The sequence below is a fragment of the Marmota marmota genome, unplaced genomic scaffold (assembly GCF_001458135.2).
Source record: "Marmota marmota marmota unplaced genomic scaffold, marMar, whole genome shotgun sequence".
Lineage (NCBI taxonomy): Eukaryota > Metazoa > Chordata > Mammalia > Rodentia > Sciuridae > Marmota > Marmota marmota.
In genome coordinates this window covers 210,442-238,143 of record NW_025999874.1, presented here as the reverse complement: position 1 = coordinate 238,143, position 27,702 = coordinate 210,442, and the positions used below count along the sequence as shown (strand labels likewise).

General features: G+C 34.1%; 1 protein-coding gene across 2 annotated transcripts in view; it reads left to right on the top strand.

Moving 5' to 3' along the window:
• The window catches only part of Nsf (N-ethylmaleimide sensitive factor, vesicle fusing ATPase), a 148,405-nt gene that overhangs the window by 6,447 nt on the left and 114,256 nt on the right, over nt 1–27,702 (top strand). For both annotated transcript variants that reach the window (XM_015507206.2, XM_048786317.1), the window contains exons 2-4: nt 14,772–14,857; nt 17,276–17,375; nt 19,724–19,763. In XM_015507206.2, the coding sequence (XP_015362692.1) occupies nt 14,772–14,857; nt 17,276–17,375; nt 19,724–19,763 (226 nt within the window). The remainder of the gene's footprint in view (nt 1–14,771; nt 14,858–17,275; nt 17,376–19,723; nt 19,764–27,702) is intronic.

Sequence of the window (27,702 nt, the reverse complement as noted above, 5' to 3'; positions counted from 1 at the left end):
AATTTTAGAAAATAAAGTTGAATTCTTGCTGGGTGCAGTGGCTCAGAAGGCTAAGGCAGGAGAATTGCAAGTTTGAGGCCAGACTCAGCAACTTAGTGAGACCCTATTGCAAAAATTATATTATTATTATTATCATCATCATCATCATCATCATCATCATTATAAAGAATGGCTGGGGATGTAGCTCAGTGGTAAAATGCCCTGGGTTCAATCCCTAGCACACTCACACACACAAAAATTAATTCTTTAAAACACCATTAGATAGCTTTTATCTGAAACCCAGAGGAATTCATGCTTAGAATGGAGTGGATTTATTCTTTTTCCTTTTCTTCCTTCTTTTTTTTTTTAATTAAAAAATTATTTTTTGCAGTCTAAGGATTGAACCAACCCCAGGAACACTTTACTACTGAGCCACATCCCTTGCTCTTTTAATTTTTGAAAAAAAAAAAAAAAAAAAGGCCTTGCTAAGTTGCTGATGCTGACCTCAAACTTATTCTTCCTACCTCAGCCTCCCTAATTGCTGAGATTATAGGCATGCACAACCACACTCCACAGAATTATTCTTTTTTTCAAGTATTTAAGTTAAGGTGCAAAGGTATAAGGTGAAAGTATATTATTTTACTATTGAAAATTCTTAAATTGGCCAGTGAACAGTACACTGAACACTTGCTATAGTGCTGTTGTTGAACATCCCTACCCTGGGCAATTGTTTTATTGAACCTAAATGCATGTATGGTATGATATTTTAAGTAAAAATCTCTTAGATCCTTTTCATCTTTTAGTATTATATTCTTGATAGGACTCCGAGACCTACCTTACACTGACTTCAGTTTCCTAGTAGTTTAACCTCATAATTTCCAACTTAGCTTTTATGATGAAAGCTGAGCTGAATATTCCTTCTGTGGCTTTAACTATTTTCAGAAGCTCTAAGCATTTTAAACAAGTATAATTCATATACAGTTTAAGAGATACCAACATGATGAAAAGTACAACAAATAATATAACATATTCATGTGATCACTCACACTTAAGAATTATCAACTGTGATATTTGCTTTAGATCTTTTCTTCTTCTTCTTGTTTTTTTTTTTTTTTTTTTGGATACTGGGGATGACCCCTAGAGTACACTACCACTGAGTTTGCATCCCCAGCCCTTTTTATTTTTTCGAGACATGGGTTTTCGCTAAATTGCCCAGGTGACCTTGAATTTACAATCTTTGCCTCTGTTCTCCCAAGTAGCTGGAATTACAGCTGTGTACACATACCTGCGCCCCTTCCACACANTTTTTTTTTTTTTTTTTTTTTTTTTTTTTTTTTGGTACCAGGGATTGAGCCTAGGGGCGCTTAACCACTGAGCCACATCCCCAGCCCTTAAAAAAAAAAAATTTAGAGACAGGGTCTCGCTGAATTGCTTTAAGGCCTTGATAAGTTGCTGAGGCTGGCTTTGAACTCATGATCCTCCTGCCTCAGCTGCTGGAGTTGCTTGGATTAGAGGCATGAGCCACTGCTCCACGCACAGCAAGAGTTTCTTTTGAGTATATGTCTAGAGGTAGAATTACTGGGGAAAAGTTATATTCATTTTTACTTAGTTATTCTAGTTTACACTCTCGTTAGCAGTATATGAGTGCCTGTTACTCATACTCTCTTCAATATTTAATATTACAGACATTTTAACTTTTTCAATATTTATCTTGTTTAAATTTTGCATTTTTTCCTGATTATTAGTGAGATTGAGCATTTTTTCTATTGGTCATTGACAGTTTTCTTTTCTATAAATTATTGTATAGTTTTTGCCCATTTTTTTGGTTGGGTTTTGTTTGTTTGTTTACTGATTTGTAGTTTTTCCTTTTTCTTGGTGGCTGGAGTAGGGCATGTTTTGGATTCTAGTCCTTTGTTTGTTGCAAATAGCTTCTTCCAGGTGATTTTATTCATATTGTTCATAGTTTTAGATATAAGTTTTATTATAGTTATAATTAACTTTTTTTTAAAACATAAGATTGATGCTTTTGTGTGTTTTTCAGGAAATCTTACCTCATCCTGAGACTATAAAAGTTTTTTTTTTTAAAGTTTAAAATTTTAGGGCTGGGGTTGTGGCTCAGTGGCAGAGCGCTTGCTGAGCATGTGCAGGGCACTGGGTTCAAGTCTCAGCATCACATATAAATAAATAAAGGCCCATCAATAACTAATAAAAATATTTTTAAAAAAAGTTTAAAATTTTATTTTCCACATTTTGTTGATTAATTCAACTGGAACTTGATTTTGTGTTCAGTGTGAATTATAAAGCTAATTTTATCTTTTCCACATGTATAATCAATTGTCCCACTATCACTTATTGAGTCCATTCTTTCCCCCCACTGGTTTGTAATGCTATCTCTATTTTAAATCCAGTTCCAATATGTGTGGGTCTGACTCTGGACTCTACTTACCCTGTTACATTATTTTATTTGTTAAAATATGTATAGGTAGCACTGTCTTAGTGGCCACAGCTTTAAAATTTTTCTTGCTAACCCACGTTTTTCTTAATTTTGTATTTTTTGGCCATTTTCCATGTAAATTTTAGAAGCAACCTAATCTCTCTTCCTTTTAAAGAAAATGTACACTATTTATTGCTTTTGATTTTGACCTTTTTTCCTCATATTTTACAAGGGCTGACACAAAGAGTACTTCAATAAAATTCAGCTGAATAACTTTAGGAAGCTTTTTTTTTTTCCTTAACTTTATGTTTTGATTTATTGTTAGCCAAAAAGTGCTAAAAATTTTTCAAAATTATGAGCTATAAATTTGAAACCATATGAATTAACATCAGCTGTTTATGAGTAATGCAGGGTATTTTGGTCCTTTCCTATATTCAGAATGAGGCGTGAATGTGCTGATGGATAGGAAAGTTATTAATTTCAGGTAAGAAATAAATTAGTAACTTTTGAAATCTAACCTTTATTTTAAAAATCACTAGAAAAGAGCATTTTGGGGCTTCATTTTTTTTATTGCAAAGTATTTTTAATGTTATGTGTTTATGGATAAATAACACTTTGTGGTTGATTTGACAAGCAATGAAAATAGGAATTATCACTAACTGTGGGTCTTCAAAAAAAAAAAAAAACCTCTGTATTGGGAATTTAAAAAAAATTAATTATCCTAGCTACTTTCCTCTTAGAGAATAATAATGACAAAATTTTGTGAGATGATAACAGATTTGGTTCCCCTTGTTTAGAAAGGAGCCTGGCATGGAGTTGTTATTCAGTAAATGATTGTTCAATGAATGAACATGACATTTATTTCTGAATACCTCAATAAATGATTTTTTATTACCATGTCTGCAATGTGGTGCAGTCAAGCACTGTACCACTGAGCCACGACCCCAGACCCCCTTTTTGTTTTATTTTTGAGACAGTAGTAGCTGGGATAATAGGCATGTCCTTACTGCACCCTGCCTAGCAGTCTCTTAACAAGTTCTCCAGGTGATTCTGCTACAAGGTGAAGTTGAGAACCATTGACTTTATATATCAAGCTCTACAAGTTAGTTGTAGATTTTTTTTCCAAATATATGTGCAAACTTTTTTTTAGGTTTCAATGTTATTGTTTTTTCTGCCTTTTAATACTTTCACTTATAACTAATTTTCTAATATTTAAGAAAGCCTATTATTTATTGTAATATACTAGATTAGGTTCCCTGACTGAAAAATTTAAAATGCTAGGTTAAAAAAAATTAAAAATTGAGTTCATAGAGCTTACTGGTCAGAAAGTAAAGAATAATCAAAACAAGGTGAAAGTGGAAACTCAGAGATGTAAGCCAAGTATTTTTGCTTTGAAGATATTTATAAATTTGGTTGTGCTTCCTTCTCAAGAAACTCAAGAGAACAGAGATAAAAGTTAGTAAGTTTTATGATAGAAACCCCTCAGTAAAGATGGTATCTCAAGGGGCTATCTCTTGTAACAAATGTGGACAAAGAATAAACTTTTCCCATCCAGGGACAATTTTCTCTTTTTTTAAAAAAATATTTTAAAAATTTGTCCTTTTTAGATATACATGACAGTAGAATGTAGTTTTATATATTATACACATATGGAGTATAACTTATTCTAATTGGGATCCCAATCTTGATGTGGAGTACATGATGTGGAGTTACATTGGTCATGTATCCATATATGAATATAGGAAAGTTATGTCTGATTCATTCTACTGTCACCATTCAGGGAAATCTTCTATCTCCAACTTTGATGTTGCTAGGTAGGGTTAAAAAAAAAAAATTACCCTGAGAATTTTCACCCCTAGGTTGACCTCCATGCAGATTTGAATCCCAACTTTATGCCCCTTGTTATGAAGTCTTAAGGAATTAATTAAGTGTAAAGTGATACAAAGTGACAGTGTCTCAAAGTGCCAAGAATGCTTAAGCAGCTGCAAGCACAAAGCTTATGAGAGAACTCATCTTCCTGGGACTTAAAGAATTCCTAAACATAAAGTTGTAAGAAATATGAACTCAGAGTCACAAAACACACAAAGAAACAAGACACAGTGAATGAGAGCCAACAGAAAGACCGAAGGGCAGTCAGATTGCAAAGACTTCAAATATTGGAATTAGCAGATACAAATATACGTAAATGCATACATTTAATATGCTTACAGGAATGAAAGTGAGAATTTAAAATAGAAGTGAAGAGCAAGTATTTGAAAATGACCAGGTAGATTTGAAAAAGAATCAAACATGATGGCTGGGGTGTATCTTGGTGCTCCAGCACTTGCCTAGCCTGTGCTAGGCCCTCAGTTGGATTCCAGCACTGCACCGCCCGCCCCCGCCCCCCCCCCCCAAAAAAAGATCAAGCAAAATAGCTGAAAGTGAAAAACTATTATTCTGTAATTGAGATTGAGAACTCAGTGGCTTAAAAAAAAAAGTTATAATTGAAATTGAGAACACAATGTGTAAGTTTAATAAAAGATTAGAGCTAAAGATAGAGTTAGGAAATTGGAAGATCTGAAAAAATCATTCAGAATGAAGTACAGAAACAAACAAAAAAAAAGAAAAGTAATGTAAGAGTTTACAGAACATAGAAGGGGGAATAAGAAGGTCAAGTCTAGTAGGAAGAATTCTAGGGAGAAAAGCCTGGAAAATACTGAGGCAAAGGCAGTATGTGAAGAGAGAATGACAGGGAACTGGTGTAGAACACCAGCCCACAAGTTCAGAAAAGCCTAAAGAATCTTGAGTAGGGTTAAAATAAAACAAATTCACCCTGAGACATCTTTTAAAGAAGCTGCATAATGTCAAAGAAAGAGAAGTCTTAAAAGCCATCAGAGAAAAAAAAGATAATATCTTCAGCAGATAACTAGGTGATCTGGTGATTTCTTGACTATAATAATGAAAGCCAGAAGACAAGAAATAATATTTTCCAAGTCCTTATATATATATTTTTTTCTCTCTCTCCTCTTATCAGGCCAGAGTCCTGTCAGATTAGGGTCCAATCCTTTTGCTCTCATTTAACCTTAATTACCACCTTAAGGCTCTATCTCCAGAATAGTCCAAGGGATGGGATGGGTAGATGTGAATCTTCTATGTGTTGTGTCATGAGTAGGAGGCAAAATTCGGTCCATAGCACATACCACTTAAAGACAGACAGAAGATAGGCCATAGAGTACAAGAAATTTGAAATACTTATATTTGACAGGACTTGTACCTAGACTTTATAAAGAACTACAAATCAGTAATTAAAAAATGACAGAAAGCCAGCATAAAAATGGACAAAAGATTCAAAGAAGCATTTTACAATGACCATGTCTGAAGCATTTGTTAAGTGCTTAATTAACTCATTACTCATCAGTGAAATAAAAATTTTAAGCCTGAAAGAGATATCACTTCACATTCACCCAAAAGTTAGATCAAGAACAGAGTCCAAGTATTGGTGATGATGTGGAGCAACTGGAACTCTCATACACTGTTGATAAGGATGAAAATGAATGAGCACAATGTCTTTGGAAAACTCTTTGGCAAAATTAGCTAAAACTGAGCATATGAAAGTATGTCCATTATCTGGTCACTCTGCTCATTGGGAGAGGGGAAAGGATTATATCCAAAAGAAATGTATACAAATATTACTCAAAAGACATATACAAACATGTTTATAACAACAGTATCATAGTAATTCAAAGCTGGAAACAAATGGATATATATGAAAGTATATGCTATAAAAAGCAATGAAAATGAATAAAATATTGCTGTATGCAATGACATGGATGAATCACAGTCATAATGAAGGGTAGAAGTCAGAGACAAAAGAACAAATGCTGTATGATTCTGTTTATATGACATTTTCAAAAACAGGTAAAGCTATGATTTCTCTCTCTGATGGAAATCAAGATTGTGGCTATCTATGGTTGGGGGAGGAGGGACAGTGGGAACAGTAAGGGATGCTGGTAATGTCCTCTTTCTCCAATTGGGTGTTTTGTCCCTGGGTATGTTCACTTTGTATAAAAGGAACCAAGCACAAAGTACTTTTCTATATGCATGTTTTCTTCAATAAAAACTTGATTTAAAAGAAATGGTAATGTTCTTTTTCTTAAACTGGATGATAGGTACATGAAACTTGTATGATGGTGTTTTAGATCTTACTAGTATTTTATAACTATTCCTATTCAATATTAAAAATGATGTAAAAAGTAATCACTACTTTGTTTTTAATTTAAGTATCTGCTGCACCTATCACAGTGCCTGGTACATTTTAGATATTTTTAAAATATTCTTTCCAAAAAAGAGTAGTAGGCTAGTAGTTCCTTTTTGCCTTCTGTCAGCCATTTTTTACTCAATTATTTGTAAATAATTATTTCTACTGAATTATTTCTAAAGAATAAAATAGGAAAATAATAATATTATATTTTACTTATATTTATTAAGCTCCATTTATTAAATGAGAAACTTCTCAATATTACAGTATTACAATTTTTAGTGTGAAATTTTATAACATGAAATTTTAGTTATGTTTAATAATAGGGATTCAGATCAAAATCGGCAATTTAGATAATTATAGTGGAGACTTTTGGGTGTAAGTCAATAGATCATGCAGCTTTGAAGACCTTGAAGTTTGTTAGACCTTAGACCTTCTGATATTCTCTGTGTATCACTTTTTTTTAAAAAAAATATTTTTTAGTTGTAGTTGGACACAATACCTTTATTTTATTTATTTTTACGTGGTGCTGAGGATAGAACCCAGGGCCTTGCACATGCTAGGCAAGCGCTCAACCACTGAGCCACAACCCCAGCCCCTCTGTGTATCACTTTTTAAATTTGTTTTTGAACTGGAGTCAGTATTGTTTTGATTTCTTTACAACTTTTGGGGCCAACTTTTCAGAGTAAAAACACTAAGTTACTGAATAAGATCTTAAAATTAAATGGTATTTTACAGTTTTGAAAACACCTTCACCGATCTTTTCTTGTTAGATTCTCAGAGCAACCATATGAGTTGGCATTCTCAAAATTCAGTTCACAAACAAAATTCAACTGACAGAAAAACCCACAGCTAACATTAATTATACTTAATGCTAAAGACTGAAATCTTACCCCCTTAAGATCAGGAAAGGTGTCTTAAGAGCAAGGATGTCTACTCTTGCCACTTCTATTCAATACTATATGGAAGTTCTAGGTAGGGCAGTTATGTAAGAAATAGAAATAAAAGACATCTGTGACAGAAAGAAAGAAAGAAAACTCTATTTATGGATTGCATAATCTTATATATATAGAAAATCCCAAAGAAATTTTACCAAAACAAAAATTTGTTTGAGGTAATAACCAAGTTTAGCAAAGTTGTAGAATATAAGATCAATATCCAAAAAATCAGTTACATTTGTATATACTAGTAACGAGCAATCTAAAAAATGAAATTAAGAGACTTAATTCAGAATAGATTTAAAATTCTTAGAAGGGAACATTAAAATCTGCATGACCTTGGATTAAGCAGTGTTTTTTTTTTTTTAAGATGTGATATAAAAGCATAAGCAATCAGGAAAAATATGTAAATTGGATCTCATCAGAATTAAAAACTTTGATGGGTCGACACTATCAAGAAAGTGAAGACAACTCACAGAATGGGAGAAAATATTTGCAAATTATATATCTGATAAGCATTCATATCTATGTACTTGTATTAGGGTTATTTAGAGGAATAGAATCAATAAAATATATGCATAATTCTAAAAGGGAATTTTTTAGTTTGGCTTATATGGTCAGAGGTCACAGTGGCTGTCTGTGCCCTGGAGAGCCAAAGGAACCAGTAGCTGCTCAGCCCCCAAAGCTGGGAGCCCCAGAACAAGAGGGACCAATGATTAGCCCTAACCTGAAGCTGAAGGCTTGGAAGCTCCCTGGAGAGTCACTGTGTGAGTTAACATTGAAGAGCTGAAGAAGTTGGAGTCTTATGTTCTCCATAGCAGCAGCAAAAAATGAACCTGCTCAAGAGGAATTGAGCTTACATGTGTTGCTTCTGCTTTTGTTCCACAGCCCCTAGTCTATTGCTTGGTGCCACCCATACAGAAGGCAGGTCTTCTCCCCTCAGTTTTCTGACCCATATGCTAATCATCTCTGAAAACACACGGATACACCCAGAAGTGAGATTTACTAATTTCCTAGGTGTCTCTCAATCTGATTGAGTTGACATTGAAGATTAACCATCATATTACTTGTAGGTATATATCTAAGAGAATTGAAAACATGTTCATAATACATTTATGCATGGATGTTCATAGCAGCATTATTCATAATAGCCCCAAAGTGGAAACAACTCAAGTGTCCATCAGCTGAGGAAATGATTAAATGTGGTATATCCTTACAGTGGAACATTATTCAGCCATAGAAAAGAATGAAGTTTGTATAAATGATACAATCTGGATGAACCTAGAAAACATTATGCTAAGTGAATAGGCCAGACAAAAGGACAAATATTGTTAACTGTAGCACACAGCATGAGGTTGAATGGGTTCTGTCTCATGAATTCAAGGAATGAGGTCCATGGACACAAAGGGTGAGAGCAAAGAAGCAGGATTTATTAAAGTAATAGAGAGCAGAGCAGAGCTCCTGCAGGGTGAAGACAGTTGCCAGTGAGTAGCTGTTATCTAGGGGTTTATACGAATCTACAGGGTTAAGGAAGTTAGTCTCTGATCCAATCCTGGGTAAGGCACTTGTGTCCACGAGTTCTTCAGGTGCCCTTTTTTCCAGTCAGGTTATCATGCCTTTTTTGGAGGAGGTTTGGGCATTAGTCAACAGATATCAGGGTTTTTTTTGCTTATACAGGAATCATCCTGAGCTTGAGACCTGGCTTGTGTTTATGGTCTCTTAGCACTGTTACACAGAAAACAGTGCCACCCATACAGAAGGCACGTTTTCTCCCCTCAGTTTACTGACCCATATGCTAATCATCTCTGAAAACACACTCACAGATACACCCAGAAGTGAGATTTACTAATTTCATGAACATCCATGCATAAATGTATTATGAATTTGGCGGGGCTCAAGTTTCCTATCTGCCTATCCCAGCTCTTTTTCTTACCCCATAATTCTATTATATGAGGCATTTTTGCATATGGCTTCTTGGACTCAGCATTATGTTTTTGAGGTTTACTCATGTTATATATATCAATAGCTATTTTCTTCTTTTTGGTACTGGGGATTGAACTTGGTCACTCAACCACTGAGCCACATCCCCAGTCCTGTTTTGTATTTTATTTAGAGACAAGGTCTCACTGAGTTGCTCAGCACCTTGCTTTTGCTGAGGCTGGCTTTAAACTCGAAATCCTCCTGCCTCAGCCTCTAGAGCCGCTGGGATTATAGGCATGTGCCTCTACTCCCAGCTGCTATTTTCTTTTTAATTGCTGAGTACTCTTCCATTTTATGACTGTATCACAATTTGTTTATGCATTTATCTTTTGAAGGATATTTGTGTCATTTCCATTTTGAGTCTATTATGAATACAGCTGCTATGAACGTTTATCTACAAGTCTTTGTGTGGACATGTCTTCATTTCCTAGGTGAAAAATTTAGGGGTATACTTGCTGGGTGACATTAACTATAGGAAACTTCATCACATTTTTGCTAATATTTGACGTTGTCAGTCTTTTACATTTTTTTTGTATGTTTCTACTCAAAGACTTTTTTCCTTTTTCAATATAAATTAAAGGAATTTAAAAGACTTAAATGATATCAGAAGGTTCATTCATTGTATGAATAGTTATCGGTCTAAGATGGGGTGTGTTAAGGGTATCCCTAGAGACTCTTGGAGAGACAATTGTAGGACACACAGGTTCAACTTTTTGTATGCCATTCACTCCTAGTCCTACGTGGCTTCAGAATTTTAAGAGAAAGTATTATAAGAATGTATAGCAGAGGGACTCTATAGGCTGAAGGTGGGTATTACATGTGGTCTTTTTTGTTTGTTCTAAACCAGCACTACCCATGAAACTTTATAGCCACTAGCAGCACTTGAAATATGGCTAATCTAACTAAAAACTGAATTATTTGTTAATTTTTTTTCTTGTGGTACTGGAAACTAAACCCAGAGCCTCCCACATGCCCGTAAGTACACTTATCACTGAGCTACATCCCCAGCCCTAATTTCCTTTTTTTTTTTTTTTTGGTGGTGCAGGGGATTGAACCCAGAGCCTTGTGCATGTGAGGCAAGCACTCTACCCACTGAACTATGATCCCCTGCTCCCCCAGCTCTAATTTTAATTTATTTTCAGTCTTATATGTCTGGTGGTTCCTTTATCAGAAAGTGCAGTTCTAAAATGTTATTTATTTATTTATTTTTTAGGAAAGATCCTTTTAGAGGAGATGTGAGATTGTCAGCTGAGCTGGCCCTGGGACAAATTCATGTAGTTTGTCCTTCTCTTTCCTGTGGGGATGTGTGTCTCTCAAGAGATGTCTCTTAACCAGTATCTTAAACACCACAGAGGAAGGACTGGCAGATGTACCAAGGTTACAGTTGGGGTAGGGGCAGCTAATTGTGCTAACTTAGTGATTTCAAACTCAAAATAAGCCTTTAGTAATATAGTCAGGAACCACATTCTGTTTTTCTTTCTGTTGAATTTGTCCTCCTGCATTATTTGGTAAACAATAAAGCATTAAATATTAAATCATTCAATTTTTAAAGTGGTCCTTTAGGTAAAGGGTGTGTTATTTAAATGCTCAAGCAGTGTAATGTTGCCCAAAGGAATCCTGGCTAAATTCCCTCAATTTTTGTTTGATGAACAGAAGCAAATTGCCTTTCTGTATTTTCAAGGCTTTCAATAAATAATGATATAATTATTTTCACTAAAGTTTCTATTAAAGGCTTGCTGAAATTTTCATTCTTTTTTTTTTTTTGGTACTCAGGATTGAACCCAGAGGCACTTTACCACTGAGTCACATCCCCATCCCTTTTTATTTTGAGACAGGTTTTCAGTAAGTTGCTTAGGGCCTCGCTAAGTTGCTGAGTCTGGCCTTAAATTTGTGATCCTCTTGCTGAATCCCAAGTTGCTGGGATTACAGAAATGGGCCATTGCGCCTGGTGGAATTTTCATTCTTTAGAGAGCAAGTAGTTTATAATTTTTGATAATTCAGATTGTTATAATGAAAACATTTCTTCATTGTTTAGGCAGTTCAGTATTGCAGTAACTCAGATAACTAAACTTACATAAAACTGAGTAACAATTTTGTACAGCTACAGTGGTTGTTTTTTATTACTGTTTCCTAGAGGCGGGGTCAATGTTAGAAAAATTGTGGAATTTTCCCTTGGCATTACTGTGGTAAGTAGGCAGCTACTATTTATAGGGATTTACACTTTGTTGAAAAAAATGAGATATCCTGCTTGGCTTACCATAAAAACACAGATGCTTCTAGATTCCAGTAGGGAGGCCTTTTGCTCGCAGCATCTGTTTTAGTTGGTTAGCCAGATGACTTCTATAGATTTTTATTCTTTCTTTGTTAAAGGACACTGACAAGCAAACAAGTTTACAAATGAAAATGTTAACTTGGCATTCTGTAAATTTTTTTTTATTACTTTGGAATATCTGGTTGGTTTTTTTTTTTTTTTACTTGTTTTGCAGTACTGGTGATTAAACCCAGGGGCCCTCTCCTGCTGAGCTACATCCTTAGTCACCCCTCTTTATTGACACATGGTCTCACTAAGTTGCTGAAGCTGCCCTTGAACTTGGGATCCTCTTGCATCTGCCTCCTGAGTAGCTGGGATTACCAGTGTGTGCCACTGCCCACAGTTGGCAAAATCAGTTCTATGTAACTTTGAACAATTGTATTACTTCCTAAATAACCATGAAATGATCAGTACTTTGCATACATGTTCCTTGGATTGTTTATTCTTCAGTTGAGACAGATAGGTATTGACCAATAAATTTATATATTTAATGGGTGTTTAATGAGTACTGACTGTATGTCAGACCAGGTATTAGTCCCAGGAACTATAGATATGAGCAAAATATAGTCTCAGTCTTTCAGAAACTTATTTTCTTATATGCAGTGCAAACATGTAGGCAGATAGCAAAAATATAGTCAGGTGCTTCGATCTGAAGTTTATTTTATCTCTTTAGTTGATAGGGCAGATGTTTAGGAAGCCCTCTTAGAAAATGTAATGTTTAAGCTGAAAATGGTAGAATGAGTAGGAATTGCCCAGGCAAGGGGCAGAGGTTTGGGGAAGGAATACAAAAGGAAGAAACTCACAGGCTAAAGAGACCCTGGGAGGGTGTTAGATACCTGGTCAAGGTGTGACCTTGGCAAAATGCTATCTCATTCAGCAAGCAGACTTGTGATCTTGGCTGTTCATTTCATATGCTAAATTAGTGACTTCCAAACATTTGATCAGGAATCCCCAAATTAAAAAATGTCTTATGTACCCCCAGTATATATCCATACTTAACATATAAAGAAGATGTGCTAAAACTAAATGTACAATAATCTCATGATTTTTATTTTATTAATACATACAGCAAAATGATACATCATTCTTTAAAACGTTGGTTTAATATTTTGTGCTGTATGTATTCAGAGGGCTATTTCTAAATTCAGTTTATCTTTTTTTAACAAGTGATAACTTTTTAAAAAATATATTTATTTACTTATTTTTATGTGGTGCTGAGGACTAAACCCAGTACCTCACGCATGCGAGGCAAGAGCTCTACCACTGAGTTACAACCCCAGCCCTAAATTCGGTTTATCTTGATACTTGATTTTAATTGCATGTCAATGTCTGGATCAAAATGGGGGAATTTGGCTGCACTTTTGAAATAATTTTTTTTTTTTCTTGAACTTAATAGACGGAACTCTAGATAGGGCAGAGGGGTTGGAGGGGAAGAGAGAGGGGCATGGGATTATTAATGATGGTGGAATGTGATGATCATTATTATCCAAACAAAGTACAGGTATGAAGACACGAATTGGTGTGAATATACTGTATATACAACCAGAGATATGGAAAATTGTGCTCTATATGTGTAATAAGAAATGCAATGCATTCCGCTGTCATATATAAATGAGAAAATTGATATAAAATAAATATAAATAAAGTACTAGTATTTTCTTCTTATATCCCAAAGGATTGTCTTGTAAACGTGTCCCACTTTAGCCCAAAACAACTGGGATGATGATTTTGAAATTTTTAGTTAAAAGCATAGCAAAAAATGATTCATCTTATTCTATAAATTTGTGTTTGGGAGACAAATTTAAGAATAATCTGCTTTGGTTTGAGATTTGAGGGATGAACACTTATAAAAGGAATGTGTCCTAGTGTCATAGCTCACCAGAAACTTAGAGAACAATGGAGGGGTTATTGGTTAAAAACATCATTTGAACATTTTGCTAGTAACTGCTAACCAAAAGGGCCACTAATTGTTTTTCTTTTAAAGTATTCCTTGTAATTATTTTTTGTTGAAAGAGGTTTAAAAGATAGGTTTTCTTAATCTGTAGGAGACATGATTCATAGCCACTTAGGATCTCTTATAACAAGATGCTTTTTATAATTTGTTGAATTAACTTCACAACACTTTCATCAGCCAAGATTCTTTTCTAGCCAGGCACAGTAGTGCATGCCTATAATCCCAGTGGCTTGAGAGGCTGATGTAGGAGGATCGAGAGTTCAAAGCCAGCCTCAGTAATTTATTGAGGTCCTGAGCAGCTTATCGAGACCCTTTCTCAAAATGAAAAATAATAATGGAGATGTAGCTCAGTGGTAAAGTGCCCCTGGGTTCAATTCTTAATACCAAAAAGGAAAAAAAAAAAAAAAAAACCCATTCTTTTCTGTGAATGAAATGATGGAATGGAAAGCCCCTTATTGGATTGGAGTCCAATAAGCTGAGCAAAAAAATTATTTATTGTCTTATAACCTGTTTAGGACTGGTTTCAAGGACTTAAACTTTGTCCAGTCTGAGTTTCCATATAGCTATTTGTCTATGTCTCTGCTGACTGCTTTCTTTGTGACCATTTTCCTGTCTTTTTTGAGTAGAAAATCTTCCTCCGTATGGTAATGCAGCAAAAAGAGTGCTTTTCTTTTAGTGCCTGTACATATAAAATCCTGTGGGTGAGTTAGAAGTGTATATGTGTGCGTTCTGTGATTGGCAGTCCCATAAACCCACATGAAATGAGGGAGGATTTGTTTCCCAAAGGAAGGGTTTGCGTCTACCACAGAAGGGATTCTAGGAGTGAAAAACAGTAGAGGTTTTTTTACAAGTGATGAAGAATACAGTTCAGGAAGACATAATCTTTAAGGAAATAAATCCTAACTTCATTTTATCTTCTTAACCATTGATTTTTATAGAGTATGCAAGCTGCAAGATGTCCTACAGATGAATTGTCATTAACCAACTGTGCAGTTGTGAATGAGAAGGATTTCCAGTCTGGCCAGTGAGTATCTGTTTTCTTTTAACCTGCAAGTTATATTTAAGAAACTCCAAAGAGTAATTTTTAGGAAACTTCAGAATTATTTTTGTATTGTTCTCACTGAATTGGAAAATGAAGGAAATGAGAGTTAGGCATTTTAATTATTACTGTATCAAACTTTTAAAAGACGTATATAGCTTTTATATATCACTCTTAATTTTTTATTAATTTTCTTCACAGAGTTAAACATACTGGTTATCTGATTCATGGCTAGCATAGTTATTAGGTGTTTGACTCTGGAGTCAGATTGTCTGAGTTGGGGTCCAGGCTCACCATCTCTGTGTCTCTGTGTCCTGATCTTTAAAATGGGCATGATGCTAATATCTTCCTCAGGGTAGTTGTGAAGATTAAGTTACACAGATAAAACACTTATAATAGTCCCTAGCATGTAAATAAGTAAGCTGTCAATAAAGTTTAGCTATTTAGAACATTATTACTATGATAATCTGACATACTAAAGTTGGTAGATGCATGAGAAATGTGGAATCTTTGAAAGCATTTTCATCATAATTTGTTTCAATTAATTCACATCACCCACTAATCTTCCAAGGACCCTGCTTCCAAGTTCTGTGCCATACACACGCTTCTGAGATTGATAGAGATAAGGAGTTGAAGGGGCTGTACCAAAAGTCAGTCTAGGGACATAAAGAACAAAGGAGCAGGATTTTAATTGAGCTTTAGAGTTAAGAGGCATTGATTATATACTTGATTATATTAACATTATTTCCAGTGCTAGACATTCTTTGATGCTAAATTGAACACAGGACTTTCAACAAATAAACTGAAGTATAAGTAATCAATGTGAGAATTTGTTTATGAAATGTTTTCATATATGTTGAATTTTGGGTTACTTAAAATATAGTAATTATAAATAACTTGTATACTAGTGGCAAAGCAATATGTATAGAAATGCTAACCTTTAGCATTAAAATTATAGTATCATAAAAGATTATCTAATATTATTGTCATTATTTTATTTTTTTGGTACTCAGGATTGAACATAGAGGGACTTTACCACCAACCTACACCCCCAGTCCTTTTTCCTTTTTTCACTAAGTTGCTGAGGCTGGACTTGATTCTCATGCCTCAGCCTTCCAAGTTGCTGGGATTACAGGGTGTGCGCCGTGAGCCTGGCTGTAAAATATAATTTTAAAAATGATAATTGAGCTAGCAGTGTACCACAGTAGTAAAGTACTTGCCCAGCATCCATGAGGCCCTGGGTTCGATTCCCAGCACCACAAAGGAAAAGAAAATATGGTGCTGTTGGATAACAGAATTTAGAACTTCTATTTTATAAACAGTCCTTGTTAGTCTCTTAATGTAGAAGATTATTACAAAATAAATATATGTATTTATGAGTAGTGTTTGAGCAGGGTATTAGCACAAAATTCTTTGAAATTGTAAATATTAATATGTACATGAAAGCTGATGTCTTTGGGGAAATTTTTTCATATTTTTCATCTTTTTATTTTATAGTGTTATTGTTTTAGCTTTTGAGAGTCTGTTAAATTTTTTTAATGAATATTTCTAAAATCTTTGTTTTTTTTTTTTTTAAAGAGAGAGTGAGAGAGAGAGAGAATTTTAATATTTATTTTTTAGTTATCGGTGGACACAACATCTTTGTTTTGTATGTGGTGCTGAGGATCGAACCCGGGCCGCACGCATGCTAGGCGAGCGCACTACTGCTTGAGCCACATCCCCAGCCCACTAACTTTGTTTTTTACTGCTATGTTCTAGCTCTTTTATCTCTTGTTCTCCTGCCTTTATTTTGTTAGGATGTGTGAAATAATTCTCAGGAGAGGAAATCTATTTTTTACTTAATATCAAGGACTCTAAATCACTGTTTTCTGATTTATATAAAGTGGAAAGTGATGAAGTTGATTTTTTTGGATTAGATGGATTCCATTTGATATGTCCATGGCCCAAGGTGGTCTTTATTATGTGTGTGTGTCTGTCTGTCTGTGTGTATAAACATGTATGTATGTACTGGGGATTGAACCCTAGGGTACTTTACTGCTGAAATATTCCCCGGACTTTTTATTTTGAAACAGAGCCTTGCTAAATTGCTGAGGGTTTCGCTAAATTGCTGAGCCTGGCATCAAACTTGCGATTTTCCTGCCTTAGCTTCCCCAGCTGTTGGGATTACAGGTGTGCTCCACCATGCCTGGCGGCCCAGAGTGCTCTTTATGTCCGGAAAACATTTTGAATTGCTGATAGTTTTTGGAAACTAAATCTGTGATTCTGTTCCTTCAGGACTGTCATATGGTGCGATGCTTCTATCTGGTACTCATTAGACATCAGTTTGGGAAAAAATATATTTAGAAATTATGTTTTCTTTTTCTTTGATATGAAGTACTGACTATGTTTTTGGTTTTCTTTTAGGCATGTGATTGTGAGGACCTCTCCCAATCACAGGTACACATTTACACTGAGGACCCATCCATCAGTGGTGCCAGGGAGCATTGCATTCAGCTTACCTCAGGTAATTCAGATGTTCATTTATTCTTTCCTATTCTTGAAAGTCATACAAGAGTCCATTCATTTTAAGCAAGCATCACTCTCTAAATTATTTATTCATATTTAAGAAAAATACATAGGTATTATATAAGTAATTTAAAGATATATTCTTATCATTTTTTTACTATGGCTACATTTTATTACCTTGATTTTTTTTCTAATTTTTAAAAATTCAGCAGTAATACCAGTCAGCCATCAGATATAGTGTCAAATGATTTTAATGCTAACTCTCAGGGTAACAGAAATGATATAAAAATAATCTTATTTGTAAAATTGACATCTAATAGTAGAAGTTTTATAATATAATGGTGTCAGACTAAAGAACACGAAAAAAGTAGTTACCTCAAACTATAATTTAACTTGCTAGGCTCCCCCAACAACTGGAAGGGTTGTGATTCCAGTTATGACTGGGGGTGGGTTCTGTGGAGTCTATTTGGGTCCCAGTGCTCATAGTACATGATAATGGAGCACCACAGGTACAAGCATGTATCATTTCCCACTTGTCATTTTACTCAGGCTAGTCACCCCACATTCCTAAGCAATGTGAATGCTATCTTACCTCTTTCTAGTGTGTTAGTAAACATTGATTTATTTCTTTATAAGAAATTAAGCATTATTTATTTATTTATTTAAAGTTAGGGAAAGAGATCAAACACTTAACTTGGGAACTATTAAAGATCTCCTGAAACACTCAAAAATTTTGGGAAATCTTTACTTACTGTTCTCCTTTTTTCTGTTTGGATGCCTCTCCATTATTAGGACTACTTTTCACATTTGTTTCTGCAGATTAACAATTTGGGATATCCAATGGTTTTCCAGCTTTTAGAGAACTTTTTGGGATTCCAGTAGTCAGAAGTAGCTTGAGGTAGCCATTTCTCTTTGTCTCTGCTTTGTAAAAATTTTCCCCCAAGATTTACTTTAGATCAGGCACTATTCAAGTACTTTTGAATGTGTTAACTCATTTAATTCTTGGAACAACCCCATACAAGAGTTACTATCAGTATCATCCCTTAATGCTGTTTTTGGGATTAAAGTACAGAACCTAAATGTGACTCTAACCAGCATGCTCCTGTATTTCACATTGGCTAGATGTGAGTTGGGATTTTATAGAAGAGGTTTTTTTAGGGGAGATGAAGAGCAGAGAGGGGGAATGTGACCTATGGTGAGAAAGCTGGAAGGAGAGTGTTTGTTGTTACACATGATACACCATCTTCTAAGCTTCACACTGTAAAATCCAGTGTTCATATGAATAGGCAAACTATGGATTTCCAGCCAAAAACTATTTTTCTCACTGTTCTTTGGCATATTATCAGTAATTACTAATTTTGAATTTATAACAAGCCAGCCCCAAATTCCTGTCTTCCCTTTATACAGTCTTGCCATTTTAGACAGGATCAGGGAGAGGCTGAAGTATGACTGTAAATACCTGAAAATTCTTTATCCAATACACAAAGAATAGTCATGACTATGTAATGATTTGAGTCCCTTCTTGGGTTTCCATATAGATTATCTGACCAGTTGTAATTTAGTTTTCATGCATTAAATTTCTTTTTATGATACTGTACAAATAGTAAAACTAACTGCAGCAGTATATTCAGAACACTGAAATATCTGATATAGTAAAGACTTCAAGAGCATAGTATTGTATAGAGAAGCATCCTACTCAGTGGGCTAACTTCACTGTAAAAAGGCCAGCTTCATGTGTTTTATGCAGATGTTCAGAAGTTATCTCTAATCTATGTATTAATTTCCCAGAGCTTTGTTACAAAGAACCACAAATTGTATTTCTTAAAACAACATAATAAATATCAATAATAAAAAAAAGAAAGTTCAGAAGACAAAAACTCTCATAGTTTTTGAAGCTAAAAGTCTGAAATCAAGTCGACAGCACCATGCTCTCTTTGAAGGTTCTAAGGAAGAGTCTGTTCCATACTAACTTCCAGTGTTGCTGGCAATCCTTGATGCTCCTTGGCTTGTATACATCACTGAAGTCTCTGCTCTTTCATCACATGGCATTCTCTCTGTGTCTGTGTGTCTCTTCTTTTCTTAAAAGAACACCAGTTATATTGACTTAGGGCCCACTATAATTCAGTAGGATCTCATCTTAACATGATTACATCTGCAATGACCCTATTTCTAAATACAGTCATGTTTACAGGTACCAGGGACTAAGACTTCACCATATTGGAGAGGATGCAGAATTCAATACATGACAGCATACAATATTTTTGTCTTAGAATGTGTTCTTCTTTTCCTTATTTCTTTAATTTTGATTGATTTTATTTCAAGTGCTTTTTCTCATTTATTTTTTAGCGAAAATGGGCTGGACTTTCTATTGGACAAGAAATAGAAGGTAAGTATATGATTTTTTAGCCACTGAGATGGATGTTCTATATGGTTTTATCGGTTATCAAGATCTATATACTTTTCTATTGTTATTGGGCCTTAAACATTCATTCTATTCAGAGTATGGGTTAAAACTCTGAGAACTGGAAGGAAATAGTTATGGGACCTATGTCCTTATCTTCTTTTCTCAGTGAAGTGTATCATTGAAAATTGACAATGATATGATCATCATAGTTCATTAAGAGAAGGGCAAAGAAAGCAATTGGTGACTTCAGGGGGAAAAAAAAGATTAAGCTCCTTATGGAAAATAAGCCAAAGAGCTAATAAACAAAAACTGGCCTTGTCTTTCAGGAGTATGAATATGTAGTCAAATGATTTTGTGTCAACTTCATGGATACAGTAGGGGAAGGAAAGGAAATGCAAGTATAATTAAGACAGTTTTTTTCTGCTTGCTTTTACAAGTTAAAAAAATCACATTAATAGAAAGGTTGCAAACATGATGCAGAAAATTCCTATCATACTACCTCTATTAAGATTCACCAGTTGGGGCTGGGGTTATGGCTCAGCGGTAAGCGTTGCCCTTGCACATGCAAGGCCCTGAGTTCGATCCTCAGCACCACATATAAATAAATAAAATAAAGTTAAAAAAAAATATTCCTTCTTCTTAAAAAAAAAAAGATTCACCAGTTGTCATTTTTTTATTATTGACTTTCCTTCTTCCTCCTTTTTTACATGTATGAGCACACACAGGCACACACACATTCCTTTTCTAAACCATTTGAGTTTTAGTTGCAGAACTCTTTCCTTTTTATCTTTAATACTTTGGTGTGTATTTCCTATGAATAAAAATGTTATGTTCTTATGGTAATCAAATTTAGTTAATTAAATATTTATACAATTAAATTCAATTGAGACATTTTATTTAATCTTGCAGATTGTCCAATTCTGCTAATTGTTCTGGCTGTCTCCAGTATGGCATCCTTTCCCTTCAGTTTAAATCTGATTCAGGATTATACATTGCACTTAATTATTATTGGGGGATAGTTCTTTAGGTTTTTTTTTCCCCTCCGCTTTCATGTTGGTAACATTTTTGGAAAATACATTTATAGACTATTCTCCAACTTAAGTTAGTATGGTTTTTCTGATGATTAATAGAGGTTATTCATCCCCATTCAGAATACCACAGAAGTGATTGTTATGTCTTTTGCAGGTTATCCCATCCTAAGGTATCCTACATTTTTTTTTTTTATTAAATTTGTTGTATGGTCAAGATGTTTGATTTCTCCACTGTATAGTTATTTTTGCCCTTGCAACTAATAAGCTATTTCTGGAGAAACTGTTTACGACCATATTCTTATCTGGTTCCAGATCAAACTTTCTGTCTTAGCATTCATTGATGAATTTTTGCAACCCCATTTTTTAATGATTTGTTTTTATATGTTTTTTATATTTATTTTTTAGTTATAGGTGGATACAATATCTTTATTTTATATTTATGTGGTGCTGAGGATCGAACCCAGTGCCCCACACATGCTAGGCGAGTGCTTTACCACTGAGCCACAGCCCCAGCCCTGCAACCCCATTTTTAATATGAATACAAAATTCTTTTGCAGCTGCAGGTGTCTTCCACATTTATCAGTCTGTGTAGTATGAAAAAAAGCCCTTTTTTCCCATTTATGTACTTATTTATCTACCTATCTATTATCAGTAAGGATTCATAGATTCCTGTTTTATTCATGAGTTTGTAATTTATCACTGTACATATTCAATTTGGTGTTCAAATTTTTCCATACTTGGTCAGTACAAGATCCTACAAGCTGGCTCCTTTGTCTTTTTTTTTTTTTTAAGTTGGACACTACCTTTATTTTTATTTATTTATTTATTTATTTTATGTGGTGCCAGGGATCGAACCCAGTGCCTCACGCATGCTAAGCAAGCGCTGTACACAACCTGGGCCCTGGCTCCTTTGGCTTATTGGCTTGCTGCCCTCATGTTCTTTTTGTTGTTGTTGTTGTTTTGAACACTTTCTTTCTGTCACAAGATGTTCTTAGCTCATCACGTACCTTTCCTGCCCCAGGCTTTAAGTTAGCCATTTCCCCAAAGAAGTCTAGTTTCTTTTAAGAGGAGATGGCATTTAGAAACCAAGTTCTAGCTGTTAGGCCACGACTAGGGAATTATTATTTCTAGGCTTTTTCAGTAATAAACAAAGAGTTCCTATTTCAGAAATGACAGTTAACTGCAATTATATAATGCTGACTCAGATCTAAACTGAAGGGAAAAGATGCTGTAGAGGAGATAGCTGGAACAATTAGCAGAATTGGAATATCATCTACATGTTAGATAAAGGATACAAGTACATACACAAATATTGTCATGAATTTATACTGATACCTCCAGTTTTAGTCCAGCCCCATAGAGTTCTTCTTTGCTTTCCCCATTCTACATCTGTATTTTCCTTTTTGCCCTGGAGAATCCTGAATCTCAACAAATTAATATTTTTGCCTCTATCTTACAATACATTAAATAGTTTTGGAATTGCCATGACTATAAAAATAAATCTACTAAAAACTTCTAGATTGGTTTGTAGTTCCCTTTTTTTTACCCTGGATATACAGCTAGGGTACTGTGTTTAAAAGTTACTTGGATTAGTTATCCTTTCACCCTTGCTTTGGAGTGGTTGTCATGTTCATTTAATATATAGCTGGGTTTAGTTGTTTGGCTATTTTGCATTCAGTTTTAGGTCCCCCATCCTTATCTTTTCTGATTTAATATAAAACATTAACATGCAAACATCTAAACTGTTCAGAGGCACCTATATAGTCAGCCTTCTGAATCTGTGGATTCAACCAATTGCAGATTGAAATATTTCAGAAAACAAAAATTGTTTTCTGAAATTGTACAGACTCTGCTCTTATCATTCTCTGAAAAATATGGTGCAACAATTACACATTTGTATTGTATTAGGTACTATAAATAATCTAAAGATGATTTAAAGTGTATAGGAGGGTATGGGTAGGTCATATACAAATTCTATGCTATTTCACAGAAGGGAAGATCTCTTTGAGTTATATGAATAGAGGCCTTCCTGGATTTTGGTATCTGCTGAGGTGGGGAGCCCTGGAACCAGTGCCTCATAGATACCAAGGGACAACAGTACTCAGAAGTGTCACTTCCTCCTCTTTCCCTTTATCTTTTTCCTACCAACCTATTTTGGGTAAACTATTATTTTCTTTTTGATCCTTTGGGGGGCTGTTTTTTAATAAGTTACCATCTCTATGTTACTTTATATTTCCCTTCTTTCTTATTCAATGGTAATATACCAAAGATACTCTTTTCTAGGCATCTATTCATATAACTCAAAGAGATCGTCCTCATTCTTACAGTTATATAGCACACCATTATATACCTGTACCCTTGTTTATTCAACTGGTCTCTTATTTTGGCTCATTTAGGCTACTTTGTAATTATAGAGTATAATTTACTTTATAACTTTTAAGCATATTTATTTTAGTATTGTTAGAAGTGTATCTTCAAGGTGAATTAATAGAAATGAGATTTTGGAGTAAAAATTTGGGGTCAAGGATTTTACAAGACCAAAATGGGATTGGGCTGGGAATGGGTTTAAATTTTATCAAAGTCTTTTTTGTTATATGGAAATAATCATAATTTTTCTTCTTAGTTCTATTAGCATGGTAGATTTTATTAATAAGTTTCCTATTATTGAATTATCCTTGCATTACTAGTTTGAACCCTACTTGCTCTTGGCATATCATATCATTAATGTGGTGTTGGAGTCTGTCTGCTAATATTTTACTTAGGATCTTTGCAACAATATTTAAATGATTTTATTTTTATGTACTATTTTAATCAAGTTTTGGTATTAATGATATCATACTTCATAAAAAGGATTTGTAAGTCTTCCCTGATTTTCTATATCATAAAACAATTCATATAACTTTGAGACTCGCTGGTCTCTAAAGATTTGGTACAATTATCTAGTGAAATCACCAAGGCACACTATGTGTGTCTGCACCGGTGCTGGTTCCTTGATATTAGTCTGTCTTATATGGAAATTGGTGTGTTTTAATTTTATATTGCTTTTGGGGTGAGTTTGGACATACTCTGCTTTCCTAAGAGGTTATCTGTTTCATCCAGGTTTTCAGATTTATTTGCATGGAAGTACAGAAACTGATGTTTTATGATAAAAAAAATCTTTTTGCTTTGTGTTATTTGCCATTTCTTTTGTTCCTTTTTTTTAAATTAAATTAGCTAATGATGTTTTTTTCAAAGAATTAGAATTTGATTTATTGATTTGGTCTTTTTTTCTACTTCATTAATATTTATATTTCAGAATTTCTCCTTTTTGTCTATTTTTGCTGTACATTGAGGTTCTTTGCCTCAAAATAAAGGAAATTTTATTTTGGCTTTTATTTAAAAGTCTTAAGATTCTGATTTAAGACTCTGATCTTTTCTCTGATCATTGCATTAAATGTAATAGATTCTGATAACAGTATTTTCATTATCTTTATTTTTCAGAAATTTTTTGTTTTCTCTTTGTGCCTCCTTTCATCCAGGTGTTGTTTAGGAACTTTTAAAATTTTCTAGTTGGAAGACACTTTCTTTCTTTCTTTCTTTTAGTTTCATTTTTTTAAAAAAATTATTTATTTATTTTTAGTTGTAGGTGGACACAATACCTTTATTTTATTTTTATGTGGTGCTGAGGATCAAACCCAGTGCTTCACTCATGCTAGGCAAGCACTCTACCTCTGATCCACAACCCCAGCCCATTTTAGTTTCATTTTTTTTTTAGTTTCATTTTTTAATGCCAGTATATATTGCACTGTGATAAAAGTTGTTTGTTTTATGAAGCTAACTGAAATTTTGGAACCTAATGTGTGAGAAGCTTTTGTAAATGATTCATGTATACTGAAAACAAGGTCTGTTCTCTGTTATGCTATGTGCCCATAAGATCTTTACTGATTACATTGTTTTAGGTCTTCTCTCTTCTTACTGAATATTGTCCGTTTGACCTGTTTCACACAGCGGTACATTAAAATTGCCTATTAGTAATGTCTTTCTGACCACTTTTCCTTGTATGTCCTGTAGTTTTTACTTCATAGCTGTTATTTGATGCACAGGTAATTATATCTTTGTTGTGCATTGTGGCTTTTAGCATTATAAAGTGTCCTTTATTTAAAGTGTTTCAAATTGTACTCTGATATCAGAATTACAGTCTCTGTTTTTTTTTATTTTTATTTGTTCAACGTACTTTGCCCATTTCTTTATTTTTAGCCATTTGAATCACTTTTAGATACATCTGTTATATTACACATAGAATTGGGTTTTATGAGCTAATTTGAAAATCTTTTTCTTTTAATGAAGTAGTTAAGTCACTCATAGTTATTGATTTGACTGATATGTTTGATCTCAATTCTATCATTTTGTTTTAATTATGTTTCTGTATGTGGTGTGCCTGCTATTCTTTTTTTTAAATATTTTTTAGTCATTGATGGACCTTTATTTATTTGTATGTGGTGCTGAGAATCGAACCCAGTGCGTCACACATGCCAGACAAGCACGCTACCACTGAGCCACAACCCCAGCCCAATGCCTGCTATTCTTAAAAAATGATTTAAGAATGTTTATATTTTTGCCAGTGATTACTTTGTATTTATACCTCTCAGAAAGCCCTGTCTCCCCTTTTTTCCTTACTTATCTTTTATGTATATATTTTTAGTTGTAAGTGGACACAATACCTTTATTTTATTTATTTATCTTTATGTGGTGCTGAAGATTGAACCCAGTGCTTCAGGTGTGCTAGGCAAGTGCTCTACCACTGAGCCACAACTCCCACCCCTTACTTAATCTTCTTAAAAATGTGCTGTGCTTTGTCAATTCTAAATGAAAACCTTTAACTCTCATCTGTTATCAGCACAACAGTCAGTAATCATATTGTACCTCTCCCTTTTTTTCCCATTCTGTCAGAACATATGATATCCGCATGTCATTCTTCTCTACATGACCCCATACTTGTCTTAACTCTACAGTTAAGTCTCTCAAACAACCACAATCAGTTCTTTTGCCATTTTCTCTTGGTTGAATGAAAGCTGCCCTCTAGTACATTCCTCTAAGACATACATGCAAATACACTGTTCCTTGAGTTCTTATGTAGTCAACTAATTTTCTGTGAAATTTGAAGGACAAGCTGAATAAATATAAAATTCTTGACCTGTTTTCTTTCCTTGAATTTATCAAAAATGCTGCATCACAGTTGTCTTGTCTTTTATGTGCTTTTGGGAAGTCTGATGTTAGTATAATTGTCTTACCTTTAGGAGGAATTTGATTTTCTGCTTGGAAGCCCTGAGGATTTTTCAGTCTTTGAAGTTTAATGTCTTTATTAGACTATATCTTGGAATTGGTGATTCTGGGTTCATTTTCTCATGTAGATGTATATGATGAGTCCTTTCAATGTGTCCATTTAAATTCTTATTTTCATACTTTTTCTTATTTTATGGTTTAAGATATTAGTTCTGGTCTAGTTGTTTTGCTTTACAGGGGTCCTAATTATGTATGTATGTTGGACCTTCTTTGCCCATCTTCCATTTTTAACTGCTTTCTCAGTGATACTTAAGTTTTAAAAAATCTTTTCTAAGGGCTGGGCCTGTGGCTCAGTTGGTAGAGTACTTGCCTAGCACAGGAGGCACTGGGTTCAAACCTCAGCACCACATAAAAATAAAATAAAATAAAGCTATTGTGTTCATCTACCACAAAAAAATATTTTCTAAAAAATATTTTTTAAAATGTTGGTTGTTTTCTTTCTTGCTTTCCTCTTATTAAATTCATTGAAATTTATTCTCCCTTGGATATCTAATAATTTATTCTTTACTCCTGAAATTTTTTTTTGTTTTCTTCAGTGTTTTTCTGAATTCAATAAATTCTCATTGCATTTGTTTTATTGTTTCTGTTTTTAGTATTTCATCTTCTCATGATAGTTTTGTTATGTCTAAGTGCTTGTTTGCAAATAAGTAATTTAGTTTAAATTATCACATAATAGATTTCTTTATTTCATGTTGATCTTTTGTGGGAAGACATTTCATCAGCTGAAGTGCTGCAATATTTTGTTTTAAGTTATTTAAAAAAAAATAACCTTGGATGAAACTGGTCTTTTTGTACTTTTCATGAATTTGTAGACAAGATCACTAGTTGAAGAGTATTACTTTCTGTCAGTATAGGAAAGTACAATTTCTTTCATGAATAATACTGATGAAGTAGATGGAGAGAGAGAGAGTTTGGTTGACATAGCTTATTTCTCTTTTGTTTCTGTATGATTCTTAATTTTTTTTCTAATGGACTTCTTTTCCTCATTTCCATATCTTTTTAAAAAAAGTTTTTTAGTTGTAGATGGACACAATATCTTTATTTTATTTATTTTTTTTTATATGGTGCTGAGGCTCAAACCCAGTTCCTCACGCATGCAAGGCAAGTGTGCTACTACTGAGCTACAACCCCAGACCCCTCATTGCTATATCTTTAAGAGCACGATTGGTTCTCTGTTTGTCTGATTCTTAACAATGATTCTTTGATAATTCTAACTCTAGTCCTCTATAGATTTCCTAGCACTTGGAGCTGTAGACAGCCAGGTCCCACATCAGTGCTTAGCATTGTAGCATTTGGTGCTGGAATTTCTCTTTTTGGAGGTGGTTTTGTCTATATTTTGTTTATAACCAAGCTTCTCCTCCCCCACAATGGAAGTTCTGTGTATTTTTTGGAGCTTATTTTTCTATTTTTAAGTAAGTTAAATTTCATAGTATTCTTTGTCTTGTGGTAGTGCCAAAGTTATAGGTTATATGTGGTATTGTTTATCCTCCTTGTTACACCTATGGAGTTTTAGGAGATATCCAAATTCATGGAACACCATTATCCTCTAGACCTGTTGCTTTTGAAGA